The sequence below is a fragment of the Dendronephthya gigantea genome, unplaced genomic scaffold (genome assembly GCF_004324835.1).
Source record: "Dendronephthya gigantea isolate DGI-Jeju-01 unplaced genomic scaffold, DenGig_1.0 000198F, whole genome shotgun sequence".
NCBI classification, from domain to species: Eukaryota; Metazoa; Cnidaria; class Anthozoa; order Malacalcyonacea; family Nephtheidae; genus Dendronephthya; species Dendronephthya gigantea.
The window spans coordinates 222,438-242,434 of record NW_021163208.1 but is presented as its reverse complement, the minus strand read 5'-3'; the positions used below and the strand labels follow the sequence as shown (position 1 = coordinate 242,434).

Genomic DNA, 19,997 nt, shown 5'->3' with positions numbered 1-19,997 from the left:
TGGGTGTGTTAAATGTGCACACATTCCAGGCTACAAAATAAGCACACTATTAAAAAGGACAACATGAAACTATAACACAATAACACCTGTCAAGTTTATAAAATGCTTTTTATTAAAATGCTAAGGCAAATACATATACTATAAATAAACCACATGCAAGGGAAATGTATTTCTATGAAACTATACAAAGATACAATTAATATTATGTTAGCGGGAATATGTGGGTAATTAGACAACCCGCGTTTAATAGTTCTGATGCTAAAGTAGAGTACTTTATGGACCTTTTGGCATTGTCCTTTGCCCTAAGACCAAAATCTTGAATTAAAAAAAGAATGCCTGAGAGATTATCAGGGTAACTCACATCAAAAACATAGTAAGTACAAATAAGGTCCACTAAGGCCTCCAGAAGATTATTTGAGGTTTCCATGAAGCATTGATTCTCACCAGCAATGAAGGCTTGCAGTATATCATCTGGAGACCCAACCAACACAAGCTTGAAATCCACCATTTTGTCTTTAAAAAGCTGGTCAGGCTTACATGACCGCTGAAAGAAACAGCAAAAAATTAATATCACTTGTATACAGGTAAAAAATTATGCTAAGAATCAACCAGATTACACACACAATTAAGCTGTAGTTAAATACTTACATCTTTCAACTTTATGGCTGATTGGCCTTTTCGCATTGTTTTCTTCTCAATCGCTACAACAGCGTTGTATACTTCCCCATTATCAAGTTTTGTCATCTTGTTGTCATCTCCTATAACTTGCTTTAATGCAGCTTCGAAATTCTTTAGAGTTTCAGGGTAGGAGAATCCCTGCATGACCCGTTTCATCTCCTTTCTAACCTAAAAACATCAAATGTACAGGGTATATCAATAAGATATTTGCTACTAATGTATGAAATTATATTTTTCCCTTTATAATGGTGGGTAGTATGATAACCATGAGGTAATTTCACTTACATTCTCTGCTTTTCCAAGATAAGGGCATTTCTCCAGAATCTCTGCACTGGAAGAGGCCTATGAAGTTATAAACTTCCTTCGTGCCTGATACGTGTCTTCCACCAGTGTGACAAATGTCTTTCCCGATATCGACCCAACTTGGTAGTCTTTAAGCAGCTCTAAATTTCTTTGTTGTGTGACTGCATCATCAACTTTCGAGTCACTAATCTTTGCCAATTTTGAAGCCGGGCATCCATTCTTACTATCAGTGGACAGTCTCACTTTTGAATACCTTCGCTGATTTCTAAAGTACTGGCTCAACTGTCTCTGAACAGATGCCTGAAAATGATATGATCACCTAATTAACAATAATCATCATTCTAATAATTTATTTTTATGGCTAACTTATTTACTTTTAAAATGTTTATCGCATTGCAGTATTGTTCACTTTATATTTATGCCTCATTTCATCAACTTTGAAGCACAAATAAGTTGACACTACTGGAACATGTTATTAAGATTAGGTACATTAATATTTGGCAAGTTCATAAATGGTAGGCTTGTGACATTACTTTTCAGGCCATTTTGAAATTTTTGTCCTTCCCCAATAGCACTTAACTAAAAAGACTTGCCAGCATAAAAAGTAACATATAAAATGGCTTTGAACATACCCAAAAATTTGTTCCAGTTGAATCTTTTAGCTGGGGAAACTTCTCACAGGTCTTCAATGCAATTCTTTTGTAGTCTCCTTGTTGGGGAGAATTTGACAATCCTTGGTAAAATTGAGCTATATCAGCAATCAGTTGTCTCCTCACAGGCAATATATTCCCTTCTTCAATTGCCCTTTCCACTTTCATCGAAAAGCGCTCAGGAAAACCCATATCAGTCGGCAGCCCGGCTGCCTTCGACTTTTCCATCTTTGGTGTTTTTTTCATCTTGGGTGATGGAGTGCTAACTTGGGATGAACTTAGAGCATCTTTGCAAACAGGATTTGTTGTTGGCGTGGACTGCATACATGGCGACGGCATGCTCAGGATATCAACACCATTGGAAAATGCACCACAATTCTCAATATTGGCCAAATGAGACATGATGCTACTTAACTAAAAGAAAGTGAATTTATCCTTAAGTTGTAACACAACACATTTCAGTCTACCTAAAGTGTGTAACTTGAAAAGTCCCAAAGAAGGTGTATGTATAAGTTTATCACATATAACCCAACTATCTAAGCATTGAGTGAATAATACAGGGTGTCCCCCAAAAGTCCCCCTATTAACTATGGGGAATCTATTTTATGGCAGCTAAAGTGTAAAGATGACATAAATTGTTTCAAAATCTATTTATAAATCGATTTATGCGATCTGGGTTAAAAATGAGAAATAAAAAATAATAAACACATACCGACTGTTCATCTATTGTCGATGTTTAGTTCTCTAGACTTGGGCTTGAAACATTTACATCACAGAAACCACTTTCAGGATTCGAAGTCAACGTGTGACATTCCGCAGCTAGACTTTTTACGACCCGCTTCATGTGTAAACGATGTCCAGATTTCGGGAACATTGATTGAAACTCAGCTTGATCGTCAATCAGATCAACTCAGTATCATGCCATCAATGTCGTTTGCTATACGAAATTGTGAAAATGATAAACGAAACCGAATTTTTAAACAATTTGCGTAGATTTTTTTACTTCCATAGCATTCAGAGCAATACAAAGGTATTTACCTAGAAGTGAATCGCATATATCCGCTGGGATCGATCTGCTCCTCATCAAGTCTTGCAATTGTATACAGGTTAGACTCCTCAGATCCATCACGTTGAAATTATTATTCAGAATAGTTTAAATTAAACAGCAGTGATAACGCAAAGAAAGCAAACAACAAGTGTGTCAACAACAGTAAAATGATACCCCAAGACCCAAGTTGCTTAGTTGCATCAAACATAATTGCTTCTCATTAACCAATGAGAAGCAATAATAATCATAATAGGCCGTCAATTACCTATTAATTTCCTCCCTTGGGCGTGCTTCCATATTATTTCCATCGATCACGAATTTCGTTACACATCATGAAAATCAATCTCGTCCCGAGGTGTTAGAAGAGGATACCCGACGTATGGCCAGTCAGGCAGAGGAATTTAGTAACTTATTTTGCTGTGATTATTGTAATTTTTCATGCTGAAAATCTGAGAGCGCGCTATTTTTTAAGCACCTGAGACATGTACATTCGAATGATCCTAATTTTAAAGTGTTTTGTGGCTCGTGTCCGCGTTCATTTACCAGAGTTGAAAGTCTTCGAAAACACTATCACCGAGATCACCGAGCCATCGATGAGCATTGTGGAGGTGACGATATGGCCGTGACCAATTATGACTTGTCAAGACGATGGTGAACGACCAGAAAACGATGAAAAGTGTGCTGAAAACCTTAAGTATCATGCGCAAAGTTTTTGCTCCGGGCTAAAAAAAGAGGGAATATCACACAAACTCCTCTCGACACTGTCAAGATTTCTACCAAGGATCTTTTGAATGAGTACTTTGACATAGTCAAAGCTAGTTTGATTCGAAAGCTACGTGACGAGGTTGGTGAACAATTCCAGTTTTCGCAAGATATGGAAAAGCTTTTTGATGCAGATAGTGTATTTGAGGGATTAAACACGGAGTACCAGCAGCAATCTTTCTTTAAGAGTCAGTTCAATTTAGTGGTAAGTTGCTATTCTGTGTTCCGTGTTGACGTCACATACCTATATTTCGGTGTATAAACTTCAAAGTAACCCATTTTTTACAGAGCAAATAATGTTTGGATTTCCTTTGTTTGATAATGTTTTCAACTTGGCCAATGATATATAGTCCTAGAGAAGTCTCAAACTTTGTGTGATTAACCCTTTTTTTCTAGGAACCAAGGAAAGAAAAGTTAGGAGTTCAATGGAAGCATGTCACCTGTGGAGGGAGGAAGATTTTGAAGCGGATCACTGCTTATGATTACCTAGTTCCATTGCTTCAGAATTTAGAGGTAGAATCAATCATGAATAGGCATTAAAAAAAGGCTTGTAAACACGCTTGTTAATTTTTTGAAGCTTTATTCAAAAATATAAACCACCCTATGGCAACTATGGGCATATCATCTATGAGGGATGCTTCTTAATCCGCACTGTTGTGCCTGTTAAGTGGATTGTCCTTTTTTATTCAGAGCTTATCAAAGTGGCTGTTCAATAATTCAATTGCTCAATATCAAATTATTGTCATGCACTGAATAACATAATGATTAAACCCAAAATTGGATTCTTCAGGCACTTTTGAACAATCCAGATGTTATGAATGAAGTTGACAATCCTCATTCTTCTGATGATGGTATAATGAGAGATATCATGGATGGAGAATTTTTCAGAAACCATCCAATATTTTCCAGAAATAATAAAGCCCTACAGCTTCTTAGTTATTATAATGACTTAGAATTAGCAAATCCATTGGGATCCAAGGCAAAGATTCACAAAATTGGTAAGTGTGAATATTTATTCATGTATAAGTATATATTTTTTTTTTAAATTTTAACATTTTTATTAATAGGTGTTTTCTATTACCCTAACCCTAACCCTTGGGAATATACAACCAATATATCGGTCCTCGACAAGAACAATTCAGTTGCTTAATTTCTATTGCGAAGACCTCTGACTTGAAATTGTATAGCATAAATGCACTACTTGCGCCAACTGTTGAAGAAGTTAACAAATTAACTAAGGTACAGTAGTCCCTCGCTAACTCGAACTCCCAAGGGGAAAGAAAAATTGTTCGAGTTACCGGGGGTTCGAGTTAACTGGAGTTGGTGTCAGATTACGTTTATTATACAGGGTGTATCAAAAAAAACGCAACCACTTAATATTCATGAATATCCTCTTTGTTCTACAACACAAAAGACGTTTGGCCCCTGGAATGCGAGAAAGCTTGTTATCATATACTAGCGGCACAATCGTCGGTAAACAAAGTCGAATGCGTAAACCAACGAGCTGAATTGAAAGTATTTAACGAGTAAAATTTACAATTTACAATTTATTTTAGAAGGTCGACAGTTAGCATTCAAGTTATCATGCACGACAATAAAGACTCGTTGTTCGGTTGTTAGCTGCACCAATATTAGTTTAGCTGATTTGACTATTAGCAGTTGAACTGTACGATTAGAAGCCATTTTAAAATCCCAGGGGCGTAAAATCTATTGAGCTTATGAACAATATGAATTTTAGAATATTAAGTGGTTGCGTTTTTTTTTTATACACCCCGGCTGTATAAGTAATACAATAAGATATAAAATCCAATCGAATCATTCTTCAAGGGATACCAGGCCTCCCAATATGAATGGTCAGCGAGAGTGGACGACGTTTTAAAATTAAAAAGATCGAAAGAATACAAAAGGAACCAAAAAATTTAGATCAATAACGACCGTAGCACCACACAAAATCTTTTAAATTTTATAAGCATTTACATAAAATTATACACAGAATACAATTAAACACAGATTAACTTGTTGTTATTTTGATAGTTTCCAGTTCAAAATTCTATCTTCTCACATTTAAAAGTTTGCTGATCTATGATTCGAAACCAAAGTTCGAGTTAACCGGATATATTTGACCAAGAGGAAACAAAATTTGTTCGAATTAGCGAGGAGTTCGAGTTAAGCGAGTTCGAGTTAAGCGGAGTAAATTACTATAAAAAACACTATCAAATTCAAGGGGAATTGGATTTAGTTCGAGATAGCGAGGAGTTCGAGTTAAGCGAGTTCGAGTTAGCGGGGGACTACTGTATGTTAATTTATAATAATGCAAACATATGTTAATAATGATATGTATATTGATGCATATATAGCTGATTTGTATAGGCAACTTGATGGGAATATTTCAACCCTCTCCTGTTTATAGGAGCAAGGATATAGCTTTATCATTGATGGTGTTGAAAGAAAGTTTCAAGGGGATCTACTCCTTTGGAGTGGGGATACTTTAGCAAGTCAACAGATTGCAGGGTTTAAAGAGGGAGTTGGAGGTGCACTTCGCTTTTGTAGGTCTTGCCTGGCAACAAGAGAAGAGAGTAATTAACAGGTAATGGTTTTTGGTTATTTAGGTCAGTATATGTATGTGCAAATTTAGGTACAATAGGGTATTTTTATGTCTCTTCAGTTCAGATCAGAGAACTTTCAGCCAAGAACCTTAAATACCCATATCCAAATTTGCCACATGTTGGATGATCCAGAAAATAGCAGTCATGTGAAAGATCGCATTTCAACAACTTATGGTGTTAATGGAAAGTCGGTGTTGGTCAATGCTGGAAACTTTGATGTTTGTCAATGCTTCCCACAGAATATTATGCATGTTCTGTTTGAAGGTGTTATTCCATACGAAATGAAGCTACTACTTAAGGTTATAGTGGATGAAAAGAAGTTCATTTCCCTAAAGGAATTAAACCACAGAATAGAAAGTTTTGATTATGGTTACATGAATACAAAGAACAAGCCATCACAGATTGTCCGGGAGACTGTGAACTCTTCTGATTCAAAACTTAAGCAAAGTGGTATGTTAGAAAATTCATTTATTTTCCTTCTTGAATTGTAAGGCAATAGAACATTTTCAGAAACCTCCATTCTTTTTTATTTTAGCTTCACAGATGTGGTGCCTTTTCAGATTCTTTCCAATAATCGTGGGGGATCTGATTGACAAGAATTTAAAGGAGTGGCACTGTTTTTTACAATTATGGAATATTGTTCAAGTTTGCACATCCCCTGCTATAAAGGAAGAAGAGGTACCTTATTTAAAGGTTTTAATTGAGGAACACCACAGGAATTTTAAAGAGATTTACCCAAATACATCTATTATACCTAAGATGCATTATTTGATTCATATACCTGATGATATGTCTAGGTAGGATTCTATGAAGCACAGATTAACACTGATGTGAAACATGATTACACCTGAATGACAATGATTGATATAAATATGTAGTTTGTTTTCTATTTAGGTTTGGCCTCCGAGAAATTTTTGGTCCATGAGATTTGAAGCCAAGCATTCATTTATGAAGCAATGTGTGACAAAATGTTTTAAAAATGTTTCCAAGACGCTGGCAAATCGTCACCAACGGTATGTATTCAGTAATTAACAAGTAAATTAGATCAGTCAGTAAATAAAATCAGATACTCTGTTTTCTGTTTAGGTATATGTGTTGGAATTTGTTAAAAATGCCAGGGCAGATATTTACAAATTTTCTATATGATGGTGATATAGTTCCTCCCGGTAAGTGTGGTTAGCATGATCATGCATATTTTGAGTGAAAATTTGGTTGATTATATAAAATATAATTACATAAAATATAATAACAGTCATAAAATATTTTACTTGTTTAGGTAATCACAATGTTAATCTGAAGGAACATCTCCAAATCAACATGATTCGAGAGTCTGCTAAGATACCTGAAACTGATGGTCCAATAGTAGGAAGCAGGTAATCTATTGTTGTAGTAGTTATATTGTACGCATTTTATTTTCAAGGTTCACTGAGGGGACAGGACAAAGGAAACTAGCACCACCAGTTGGGTCGAAAAAACTGAAGAAATCTGGAAAACATGCGGTGAAATAAGTATAATATTAAATATATTTTTTTGAGTTTATTACAGCTTGGGGTCTGTGACAATTCATGGAGTGGAATTCAGGATTGGTTGCGCCTTGCGGCTTCTTGACATAGATGAAGATTGTGGAAGAGATTACCCCCTGTATGCTCTATTGGATGAACTAATCATGATATGAAGTTGGTAGAAGCTATGAGAAAAGAGTTGTGTCTCCCAACCAACTTCCATGGCATAGGGTTTTAAATTTAATAAAAAAGGAAGGGAAATTATTTATTGTAGAAAGGAACTCTAGAATGATTGAGGAATTACTGGTGTCACACTAAAGAACAGTGCTAAAAACGTGATTTGCCACTTATTATAAAGAATATAAGAATATTATTTAATAGTATTATTTATTGCGTTAATAGTTTTCCTACATGAAAATCATTATTCAGAAATATTAATCTAACCCGACGTACGGGATAACCACCTGACACATCTGGTTGTATTTTAATCCACGCGTAATAAGCCTATACTCAGGCGTTCGCCCGGCTGAGGGTTGCAGAAAATTGGTAGAGGCATAATACAAAGACCTGCAAAAATCAGTGGGAAGTGCCATAATTGGAGAATTTTAACGAAATGTTTTAATTTTTAATTAAAAATATCCGCCATTCTCAACTGAGTCTGCGATTGCTTGATAGAAAGTCGCGTTCTCTAGTCGCGTTCTCTGGTCTGAGACACCTTAAAAAACTCAGCGACCATTTTATAGTCCGCGCTAGAAAAATAGCTAATACACTACAATAATTTACTAGTCTTGCTTTCGCGTATCATGACTAATTGTGGCTTATGTTGGTCGTCACCTAAATGGTAAAATGCTGATGTCGGATTATAACCTGGTGCGCTAATCCTTAACGAGTAAATGTGTGTTTGTGCACAAATCCGGAAGTGTGCTATTATAGAAACGTTTTAAAAAAGGTGTGTTATTAGGAATAAAGTTTGCAAAGGTGTGCTATTCCCTTAATTACAAAAAGGTGTGTTTTGCAGAAGTGTGTTTTATAGAAAGGTGTGTTCTTAAAAGGTGTGCTAAAGGTCCATTTTCAAAAGGTGTGTTAGTGAGAGGGTGTGTTATTAAAAAATTGGTGTGTGTTTTTTAACAGGTGTGTTGGCTCTAAGGTGTGTTGAATTTGAAAGGTTAAATTAGCACACCTTAATGAAAAAAGGTGTGTTGAAATTTAAGGACAAAGATGTGCTTATGAAAAGGTGTGTTATATAACACAGTAACATGTGCTGTACAGCACACCTTGGTGTGTTCAACAGCACGCTAAGGCGTGTTAAAATTAATTTCTCATTATTTATAGCACACCTTGCGTGCTAAATAACACAGCAGTTGTGCTTTTTAGCACACCTTGGTGTGTTATTCAGCACAACTATTTTTTAGAGTGCATTTTAACACGGACGAAACCAGACGATTTTGGGAATCCTTTGATCCTAGACCATGATACTGGTTTTTAAATCAGACAACGGTAAAATATGTCAACTGTCTGTTGCATGGGCGTGTTTGATATACCTGGAGGGGGAAAATGATTAACAGGTAAACGCAAGTAGCGGATGCAACATTATACGTTGTTTATGTTCAGCTATGAGGGAGCCAGAGCTTCGATCGCTATCCGCACACTGCATGCTCTTTATTGCTACGTAATCCCAGTACAGCATGGATAATATTAAAATCATAAAATGGAGTGAAATTGTAAAAACAATAGCAAAATATACCTGAAGGACATGGCCACAGTCATGCCACTGCACTGACTGCAGACATATGTTATGTTGGTATGATACATGCCGTCCAACAGCTTTAGGGCTAATTACGCTGCGTTGACAGCTACACATAAATACTCGATCAATGTCATATGTACCTAGTCAACGAAGTTAATTATAGGTAGTAAAAGCAAGCAGACCAGTAACAGTCATACAGTTGTGATTTGCCACTCGTGCGAAGCAATTTACTTTGTTGTTTATGTGTGACCTTCCACGGGAAGGTAACGTTAACGTTAACGCTATTTGGTTCCTTGAAAAATATCGTTCATTATCCATTCGTTTGCCGTTCAAACACTTCAAGCGTTCTTGCGTTCGTTGAAACGATTTTCGAGATGGTTCATCGTTCGAAATTGCCCGTTCGAAAGCCTCGAGAAAAAAAGTTCGAAAATGGTTCCAAAAGCGTTCAACCGTTTTGATTTACCGTTCGTTGGAACGTTTGCCGGAATTTTGTTCAATCGCATTATTGGATTGGGTAGAACATTAGATTAAACATTTGCAATGTTACAACTAAACTTTATAGAAGAAGCGACGAATGTGTAACACATAATATTCCTGGAAACGTATTCAGTTCCTTAACAGAAGGCTTGTAAAGGGGTTATATCATTTTAGCCGATCGAATGCTATTTCGTGCGCTTCAAGATTTCTGTTAGCGTTCAGTGCATGCAATTATGTCATTAAGGTCAAATTTCAAGTCATAGACTGAGAAGGCTTTCTTTCAAAAGTTTGTTGTTTTTTGAATGCCGCGGTATAATGCAATGGTCAGAATCTATGCTTTAATACTTTTGCTGTTTCCATAAAGCCAAAGTTCAACGCGCGCACAAACATGCAACGTCTCCAGCCATATATACGTTAAAACAGCATTACGTAGAATTGCATAGTTGTTGTGTGGTTGTTGAAAGTCGTTTAAATAGTCATTGGGATAGATACGAAGCAACCTGATAATAGGAGCAAAATTGAATAACTGCATATCTATAGTATGCAATGATTAAAACCCTTATATAGTTGTGTTAACAATGGAATAAATGTAAATAACTATTAAACTACATCGCAATAATTTTATCAACAATAGACATAGATCTTTTGAAGCGCTTGATCGTGGACGCCGACGTTCACCGGCCGAGGGCGATCCGAATAAGGCACTTCGCAACTTTCGGCAAAGTCAGATGCACCAAGCACTGAAGCACATTTATAATCAGGCATCTTATGTTTGGTTATAATATGATTTCCCTCGACTAGCTTCTCGAATCGGAAACGTGGAACGCGGAAAAGCTCAAATTGTACAAATGATATAGATTGTATGCATGCAAGTAATGAAAAAATTAGAACCACAAGGAAGTCGCCCAATGAACATCATAATATTGCTCACTGAAATTTAGCGTAGCTAAACTTTGATAGGCACAAAACACAAGCCATACTATTTGTTCAAAATAATCAGGATGATATAACAAACCAGAAATTATAATTGATATTATACCATTTATATAAGCTAAACTATATATATAAGCTTTCTGGATATTAAACTATAGCATAAGCAATGAAAGACACGGTCTACAAATTGCGTGTTTTACGAGGTAAAGTTTTAGCGCTATGTTTTTACCAAGTTTGTGCAGTCCTTGCGAACACTGGCACAAGCCCAATTGGTAAAATTGGCAGCTGACATGCTGCAGCGTAAGCCTAATACAATATTGGCGATAAGTTATATCTAAAAGAAACTCAATTCGTTCTATTATCATTGGTCTTACAAACATTTAAGTTTGACCTCACAGAAAATGAACATTAGAATTCATATTTAACAGCTGCTTGGACAATAGGAAAATATTCACTAATTTTGATTTGGGTTCTCTTTATAAGGAAATTGCATTCCGGATATTAAATTGTAATAATGCATTTGGCATGTACCGTAAATGATCCAATAAACGCCCCCTATCAAATAAACGCCTCGTATCTAATAAACGCCCCCCTTGAAGTGTAAGTTTGTATTAGACGCCTCTCTCTAATAAACGCCCCGAGTCTAATAGACGCCCCCCCCCCCAAATCGCCTTAAGGCTTAAGGCAATTATAAAGGAAACGCTACACGCAGTAACATTAAAGAATTTATTTATTTAGTGACATTTGCGGTTGTCGTGTTTAAGAGTGGTTTGCTTATAATCTCTTGTTCGATTTCAAGCTCAAAGTACGGATATCGTTCCTTAATTCTTTTGATTTCTGTATTCATTACGTCGGCAACTTTCTTTCGGTTTGTTCTAGCTTGAAAACATCCAGGAACAACAAGACCCACTTCACGTTTTCGGCTCAGAAACTATATAAAGTCTTATTACGCGAGCAAACTGCGCGTCTTAGTTTTGTTTTGTTTTGTTTCAGTAAAGTGATAGAAATGAAATAAACGCCTCTCTCTATTAAACGCCTCGTATCTATTAAACGCCTCCCTTAGAACTGGTAAAAATTATTAAACGCCCCGGGCGTTTATTAGATCATTTACGGTATGGTCATTGCACATTTGCACTTTGAAGGCTGTTGCCAGCTATAGAGCGGCGAATTGAACAAATATGAAATGGCGCCAATCAAGTTCATAAGCACGCGGGTAAAGATCTTTACCAATAATTTCGCGAGGCCCTATCCCAAATGTTTGCTGGATATTCATATCTATGGATACGTCGAGGTGTTTTAACACGTGCATATAAAGGTATGAACACATATTGATTAATTTCGAGACTGTAGTGTTTGATATAAGGCATGTTTGATTAAAAATACTTTATGCATGAGTCGCGCTTGGAAATAATTCCCGTCAAGCATTGAAATCAGGCCCTATCGATGAAATCATGAATCATCAGATTTCGTATTACTGTTGGCTCGATCAAACTTTATTTTCTTTCCTTGTGTGCATATATATTTATTTGTTAAGTGCGCACTAAGGCTTATATGAAATTTTTGTAGACTAAATGACAAAAGAAAGTTGCTGATTGGTCAAGATCGCTTTGGTTCAGTCGAACATCGTAAAATCGAACATCGTTTGCCAGAGGTTCAAAGAGGTTTGAGTACTTTAATTGGGTGGTCACAAAACTGAGATAACATAAATAGGTGCATCTGCACTCAAACATCAAGTAATTTGTGTGTGGATGCAACCTTATTAATTCCTAAGCTGAGACAGGCAGGACAGGCAAATAAGATTTTTCCAGACACGAGAGTCAGTAGATACATTTTATGCATCAACACATAATGTTTCTGGAGAAGTCTTGCTTGCCGGGTTATCGTAGGCAGGGGGCACAAATTATGTCACAATTAGATGTCTCGAAGATGATGTGGATTGATTTTTTGTTATAATGGTGAGTATAAACTCCCCTGTGCGTGCAATTGGGATTGTCGTGTCTATATGGGCGACTGCACTGCTATATGCTTTGCATTGCAGAAAAAATTGTGCGCATTTTTGACAGTTTCGATCCGCTGTTTCTATAAGGGCAGTATATGTAATTGCTATATGTTTTGGCTAAAAAATTGTGCACCTTTGCGCCGCTCATGTTAACCGCAGACTGTGTTTGAGTATAACGCGCTAAGCCACCACTTGCAAACTTTATCATGCACAATCCGGCGAATTTGAGCACTGCGATAAGCCTATATTTTTCATTATACTTAAGTGTTGCAGTGTTTCTAAGGCATTAATAGCAGCAAATTTTGGCACATGCAACTAATCTCTTTATAAGTAGTTGAAATTGGATTATGTAATTGATCTTGACAGAATGCAATAAAACATGTGCGAATGAATGTTATTGCGACGTTGCATGTGATAGCCTTATATTCTTGACTGAACCCTTACGAAAAAAACACATGTGAAACACATGTGTTTCACATGTGAACACATGTGTTTCACATGTGAACACATGTGTTTCACATGTAATACACATGTGTTTAGACACAACCACATGTGTTTCACATGTAATACACATGTGTTTCACATGTAATACACATGTGTTCAGACACAACCACGTGCGTTTCACATGTAATACACATGTGTTTAAACCCAACCACATGTGTTTCACATGTTAACACATGGCGTTCATATGTGATTCACATGTGTACGCAAGGGTCGAATTATACAAGCACATGTGTTGCACATGTCAACACTCATGAAGTTCGATCTAGCTGAGCAGGGGTTTCACGTACGCGCACAAATATGCATACTATGTGGCTACTATAGTAGTTGGCATCGATCAGCTATGATGTAGCATGTTTTATGATTTTCTTGTGATGAGAATATAATATTTGCAGCATTGTTTTTTGACACAATTCAAATCATTATTGTTAAAATAGGTATGAATAATCAGTTCACCTCATAGTTCGGTCCTCTCTTTCTTGTAACAGCGCATTCTGCTGATTGACTTGATGATTGACTAACGGTAAAATTACGGTCGACAAATTCAGAATTACAAGACGAAGTATCCATGTTTATGCATTGCCACTGTCCACATTGAGAAGCTTTGAAGGTTCAAGGAAGTAGGAACCGAGACGGCGTTATGTGGTGATCAGTGGTAGAATGCCGACCGGGGATAAGTACCCAGCGTACCCAGCTTGCATTGCACCAGAACTCATTGCGCGCGCATATTCAAAGTTCACACGAATTCGAACGTCCATTTCTACCAATATTTCTGCCGGCTGGCGATTGAGGAGGCAATCTAGTTGGAAGTGACACAATATTTTCCTTTTTAAAATGAAGTACGTACTCGTTCACTGGGTTCAGTCCAACGAGACAAGTATCGTAACAGAAGATTGTGTTAAGGACGAAAGCATGCTTACTGATCCGACCAAGAAAGGCATGGTTATGTTTGCTCTCCAAAGTCAGGCTGGATGTCGTATTTGGCGAAAGTTTTGGCTTCAAGTGGTATGTATTTAAGCAAATAATATGTGCAATGACATATAAACACAGGCTTGATGTCGCTGTTATAGACATTAATACTGATACTTACAAAATAGCGGATAGTACGTTTTATAATTTATCGCACGCTTTGTTGTTGACTCAGACAATCTCAGATTTTGTGATTGATCATTGTGTTTATTGAGATCTAATTCAAATGCTATTGTGTTTTAATTATCCACATAAACGTTTAGTGTTTTGTTTTAAAGACATCAGAACTAGCTGTGTTGTTTTAAAGAGGAAATAGCGAAGGATTATTGGCATTTGATAGATATTTTGTATATAATATATTGTGTTTGCATGTCATTTTTCCTCGTGGTCGCCCCAGTCTTATTGCTCGGATTTTCTAATGAATGTCAGTCACAAGAATGTCTGTTAGCTGTGCATTGATCAGTTGTACCTAAATGCACCAGTCACAAATAGAATACTTTCTTCTGTAAGTTTGTGAAATGGTTGTCTTGTATGTTGCAGATAGCAAAAAGGAATTAATGAAACAAGAACTGGACTTTTTTACCAACCAAAAGCTATCAGATGTTGAAGATAACAATAAAGACAGGAAAAGACTGCGCTTGGGCGCTGAGGAAAACCCTACAAAGATGAAGAGCATACAGGATAGTAAGGTTTGTAACTTCTTTCGGTACTAATAGTTGCTAAAAGAACACATTGCTCCCATCATATCTATTTAATTTTTAATTAGGTAGAAACTTTTCTTTTTATTTGTCGAGCACCTTAATACCAATTTACATGGTACAATTGTCATATTGTTTTAACAGGAAAGCAAGACTGCTAAGACGAAAGCAGCAAAGGCTGCTCAGAAGAAAATTTTTAAGAGAATTGCTCTGGAAAGTGATACAGAGAGTGAGGAAAATGATTGGGAAGAAGATGATGAGCCAGATAGGCCAATAAGTTCGCCACCAACATGCTCGACTGATAGTTTGGAGGAGCAAATACAAAAATTGCAAAGCCAAGTATCAAGACTGCATGAGAGTGAGTTTTGTAATCTATCATAGTTAGTTTAATCTTTTAATTTATGTGCTTTCTCCTTTCCCTTTAAACCTTTTAATTTCTGCTTAATATGAGCTATCTAGAAGAAGCTAGTAGAAACTCATTAGTTAATACCAGAAATGCTGTTCTTTTAGGATTGCCTAAGTTGGTCAAAGAAGCTATCCTGGCAGCACTAAATGACAACAACAAATTAAGCAGGCAATCAAGGTCACCTGCTTTACCAACGCTTGTGCCTCCGCACCAAAGATCAGGGCCGTAGCTAGACCGCTTAATTGGGGGGGTGTATATTCATATATTCATGTTTATATACCATAGGAACAATAGCATACAAAAGAAATCATTCGGGCATAAGACGAATATATGAATATGCACCCCCCCAATTAAGCTTCTAGCTACGGCCCTGCCAAAGATTCGACCTGACTCACCGGCATCCAGCTGTTCATCTGAAGACACAGTCACTACCATGACACCTGCAGCAGCTTCATCAAAACTATCAGTAAGTATATCACCAATTATTATATATACCAGTGATGGATATAAACTTTCTTGCAATGTGATTGCCTCGTTACTGAATGGATATCAGCTCATAACCTGCTAGTAGAGAAATTTTCAAGATGGCCGAGCATGTTGATGATTTAAGTAAGGCAGAAATAGGAGTTCTGTGTTTGTGTATAGAATAAAACATCTGATCACACTGATAGCTACGTGTCTTGTTGGCTGTCAATGCATATTCAACTCATGTTTGCAGAATTATTGTTAATTATTGAGAAAATGGAAACCCCATGATCATATAGCAAGGTCAACATCTGATATTTTAAACTTGTCACCTCATTTCCTTTTATATATGTTTTAGGATCACTTGGACTCATTTCAAATGAGTGAAGTGATGCGATCACCCAATTTTAAAAAGATGACCGTTAATTTGATGATGGCTCTGTTTGAAAGAGAAAGGTCCTGGCGGAATCCTCTGTAACCGACTAACCGGGAAAAGTAAAGAGGGGCGCCCCGCATTGGACTACTGCAAGGTTGAACTGATTATAGGTTAGTATGTTTGTTTTCTTCAAAAGTTTACTTGTAACTTGTTTGTATTAAGGCCAAGGTCTCTATTTCTTTTTAGATTTTGTTACTAAAAGATTCCCACAAGTTGGTGGAGTAGTCATAAAGTCAACCATGGCCCAAAAATGCAAAGATCTAAGGGTGTCGATGGAAAACAAAAGGAAAAAACATGAGGGAGCATAGATGCATGAGTTAATTTGACCCAGTACATGTTTAGTGTATGCCAGTGTGGCATATGTAAATAGTTCCCCCAAGCACCATTTTTATCACTTATAGTATTGATGTATATTGTATAAAGTAAATCTATGATTTTGGATATTTTACCTCTTGATTTGTTTGCTTTACAATCAACTTAATACTGTGTGGAATGTATATTATGTACTATTTAAAACACGAGTAGGAGTGTTTTATGCGGTATAAAACGCGAGGCGCAGCCGAGCGTTTTATAGCGCATAAAACACGACCTACGAGTGTTTTGAATAGCTTAAAATACGACATTAATATTCAATAGACGTTGCGACCAATCGGATTGAACATGAACTTTATGTAAAGCCACATGTGTCTTTATAAAGCCACATGTGTCTTTATATAAAACAGTGTCCTGATAGTGCTTTATCGAGTATAAAAGCCTACTCACGTGTTTAAAAAGGTTCATTGGATTGGTCAAAACTTCTATTGAATATTAATGATTTTTTTAAAATACATGTGAAACACATGTGGTCACCCACATGTGAAATACATGTGAAATTGGAACAAAAACATGTGGTCAACCACATGTGAAACACATGTGGTCGACCACATGTGTTTCACATGTGGTTCACCACAGGTGTTTCACATGTGAAACACATGTGTTTTTACCACATGTGAAACACATGTGTTTGTTCCAATTTCATACGTGACTCACATGTGTTTTTCTCATGTGTTTTCACATGTGTTTTTTTCGTAAGGGAAATGCATCTCGACTTCATCAATTTTTGCTCGTCCAGTTGATTTGTTTAACACACGTAGCTACCGTAGTACTGCGTTTCATCCTACGTGAATGCGTAATGCTTCATATTCGCATATATAAATATATATATATATATATATATATATATATATATATATATATATTAATATATCCTGACGACTACCCAAGACATTACTGGGGGGAGATAAGACACCACGTGTTTTCACTAGCAGTATTGCACTTACAATTTGTAATCCTATAGTAACCATGAGCGCAATATGCTGGACCGAATAAAATGGTCATTCGTGAAAATTGACATATCATCCAAGTAAAAAATCAATAAAGGAAAAAACTGACGCAAGATCACCGCTTCTAAATTTACCGAATTACAAGCAGGTCAATTCTTATAATTACGGAATTAGATATGAAATGCCGGATGTATTTCGCAAATAAAAATGTATAGAACTGAGAGGTTCGAATAGCTTGTATAGAATTTATTTTGGTTTCATAATAACACAAACTGAAGCATAGAAAACCTTTGCGTCATTGCGTGGTTTTATTCTTCGCTTTATATGCGTTTATATACCTATATGCGTTTCTATTTTATGGGCATATATACGAGTTACGACTACATATAGAATGGTCAAATTTGACTGCAAATATATGGTCATATTTGACTTTGAGTTTCACCAAATCACATCTTCCTCACGAATTTTTCGTGTAGGAATATAAGATGAATATATCATAAATATGAATCACTTTAAAACTTGATACAACAAATTAGCTAAATAAATTCTTGCATGGTTGCCACACATGTTTATATCTCTAAGAATTTTATCGTAGAAATACTACATCAGAGCATCAACATGTAGTCAGTTAATTAACTAATTTTTTAGGGCTACCTACATCTGCCTATAGCAAAATTACCCTAAAAATAAATAGAATTTTGTTACTCCTGCAACAGAACGCCGCCCGCATAGTGGCTTACGATAGCCGTAATTCCGCAGTCCGAATGTCCACCCTGAAAGACAACTTAACACTCGACCCTGGCATGGCGAAAGTGCGCAGTTTTTCAACTGAAGCATATAGCAATAGTTGGCTTTTTCTACTTATTTTGCATCAAGGGTTGTATCAACACACAGATTTATTCAAAAAATATTTTAAAAAGAAATTATTTTTTGCTGTGTGTTAGCACCCCTTAATGTATTCTCTTAGTTATGTGACCACCAAGCTATAATTATATAAAAGTATGCAAACCTGATACTAAGCCACTTTAAACTCAGGAAACCTTTCAACTATTGTTTATCCATAACGCCTGATTTGGCTGAATTCGATTTCCCCTTGTCATAATAAGCAATCTAAAGGAGTAAGGAAGATTATAATTCTACGTTCGACGCGGAGTATTTGGTAAAACTATCATTGAAGAATTTTGGGAAATAACCATTATTGAAAATGATATTCCAACAACACTTTGTCATTTGGTTTCACTGCTAATATTTTACAAATTCTCAATGACGATCGATTGCAAGACCGTCCATATATAATTTTATTCCACTGCGTGTCGTATTTCGATATTGAGCAAGATTTAAAATTAAAAATATGCAGCTAATAACGTTGTGCATAACAAAAAGGTGGAACGGTTGGCGGGAAGTATTCATTGAAAAGCGCGCTTAATGAAATATATCAATGCAGTAGCGTAACCTACAACGTTAATTGGGGGTATTTATTCATATATTCAGTTCAGCCCAACGGATTTCTATTGTAATCTATTGCTCTTACAAAAGAAATCCGTCGGGCATGCAGAACTGAATATATGAATAAACAACCCCCCAATTATCGTTCTATTGGTACGCTACTGAACCGACGCTACATAGCGTTAAACTATTGAAGCTTTTTTCAACCAACTTTATTTAATAATTAAAACATGATGAATTGATTGGATCAATGCCACTGAATAACTTTTGTTAAAATTAATATTGTATAAAAATATTGTATTGTCCATACCTTTCGACTCGCCCATGTTTAAACGGTTTGACGAATTGGATAAGGCAGCTATACTAAATTGTAGCAGCTACATCTTCTGCGTACCCAGTAGCATCATTATATTTGTAGCTCTTCATAAAATTGGTCAACATTTACATTCCCGCGCACACAAACTTGATTGGCGCCATTTCGTATTCAGCCATTTGGCTGCTTGCACATGAAATACTATAGCTCACTCGCATGATAGTTAATGCCTATCCGGATATTAATATTATTAGGTATTCTCCTAATAAGGTGAGTTATAGTAAGCTAGAAATTCATAGTACCAAAGACATATTTGCCTGCTGTCTCACTTGTCTGACCGGCTACTGCAAAAATAATGAGCAAATGAACATGAAAATGTACATTATAGCTAATTTGAAACAAATTATAACAATATCTGTGCCGCACTGATCATTATTATGATCATGATCACCATTAGTATAATATTCTTAATAAATGATGGTTACCATGGCAACCATGAAGATCGTTATGATGATCATGATCAAAATTAGCATATTAATCATAATAAATTATGTTAGCTATGGCAACAATGATGATCATTATGATGATCATGATCAAAATTAGCATAATATTCATAATAATATGTGTTAGTTATGCTAAAAATGATGATAATTATTATTATAATTAGCATAATTAGCATAAAAACAATAATAAATTATGGTTGCTATGGCAACCATGATGATCATTACGATGATTA

At 36.1% G+C, this 19,997-nt stretch overlaps 2 protein-coding genes, 1 long non-coding RNA gene and 1 pseudogene across 3 annotated transcripts; 3 read left to right on the top strand and 1 right to left on the bottom strand.

Moving 5' to 3' along the window:
* Positions 1-218: 218 nt before the first annotated feature.
* Positions 219-2,482, bottom strand: LOC114539287. The gene is made up of 5 exons (XM_028559912.1): positions 2,344-2,482; positions 1,614-2,045; positions 964-1,281; positions 649-846; positions 219-544 (listed from the first exon to the last, which is right to left on the bottom strand). Exons 2-3 carry the CDS (start codon positions 2,031-2,033, stop codon positions 1,021-1,023), a joined length of 681 nt encoding a protein of 226 aa, XP_028415713.1. The 5' UTR covers positions 2,034-2,045; positions 2,344-2,482; the 3' UTR covers positions 219-544; positions 649-846; positions 964-1,020.
* A 1,071-nt stretch (positions 2,483-3,553) lies between these two features.
* On the top strand, positions 3,554-6,848 carry LOC114539295 (annotated as a pseudogene).
* Positions 6,849-6,957: 109 nt separating this feature from the next.
* Positions 6,958-7,798, top strand: LOC114539300. The gene is made up of 4 exons (XM_028559926.1): positions 6,958-7,060; positions 7,134-7,213; positions 7,324-7,420; positions 7,468-7,798. Exons 1-4 carry the CDS (start codon positions 6,969-6,971, stop codon positions 7,553-7,555), a joined length of 357 nt encoding a protein of 118 aa, XP_028415727.1. The 5' UTR covers positions 6,958-6,968; the 3' UTR covers positions 7,556-7,798.
* Positions 7,799-15,629: 7,831 nt separating this feature from the next.
* LOC114539282 lies at positions 15,630-16,492 on the top strand. The gene is made up of 3 exons (XR_003688865.1): positions 15,630-15,745; positions 16,103-16,290; positions 16,367-16,492. It is a non-coding gene; the product is annotated as an uncharacterized LOC114539282 (long non-coding RNA).
* The last annotated feature ends 3,505 nt before the right edge of the window (positions 16,493-19,997 follow it).

Coding starts and splice junctions, on each gene's coding strand:
- LOC114539287 (XM_028559912.1), bottom strand. CDS start 2,033: ATGTCTCATTTGGCCAATATTGAGAATTGTGGTGCATTTTCCAATGGT. Junction 1,282..1,613: donor CAACTGGAACAAATTTTTGG/GTATGTTCAAAG, acceptor TATCATTTTCAG/GCATCTGTTCAGAGACAGTT.
- LOC114539300 (XM_028559926.1), top strand. CDS start 6,969: ATGAGATTTGAAGCCAAGCATTCATTTATGAAGCAATGTGTGACAAAA. Junction 7,061..7,133: donor CTGGCAAATCGTCACCAACG/GTATGTATTCAG, acceptor TTTTCTGTTTAG/GTATATGTGTTGGAATTTGT. Junction 7,421..7,467: donor GGTCCAATAGTAGGAAGCAG/GTAATCTATTGT, acceptor TTTATTTTCAAG/GTTCACTGAGGGGACAGGAC.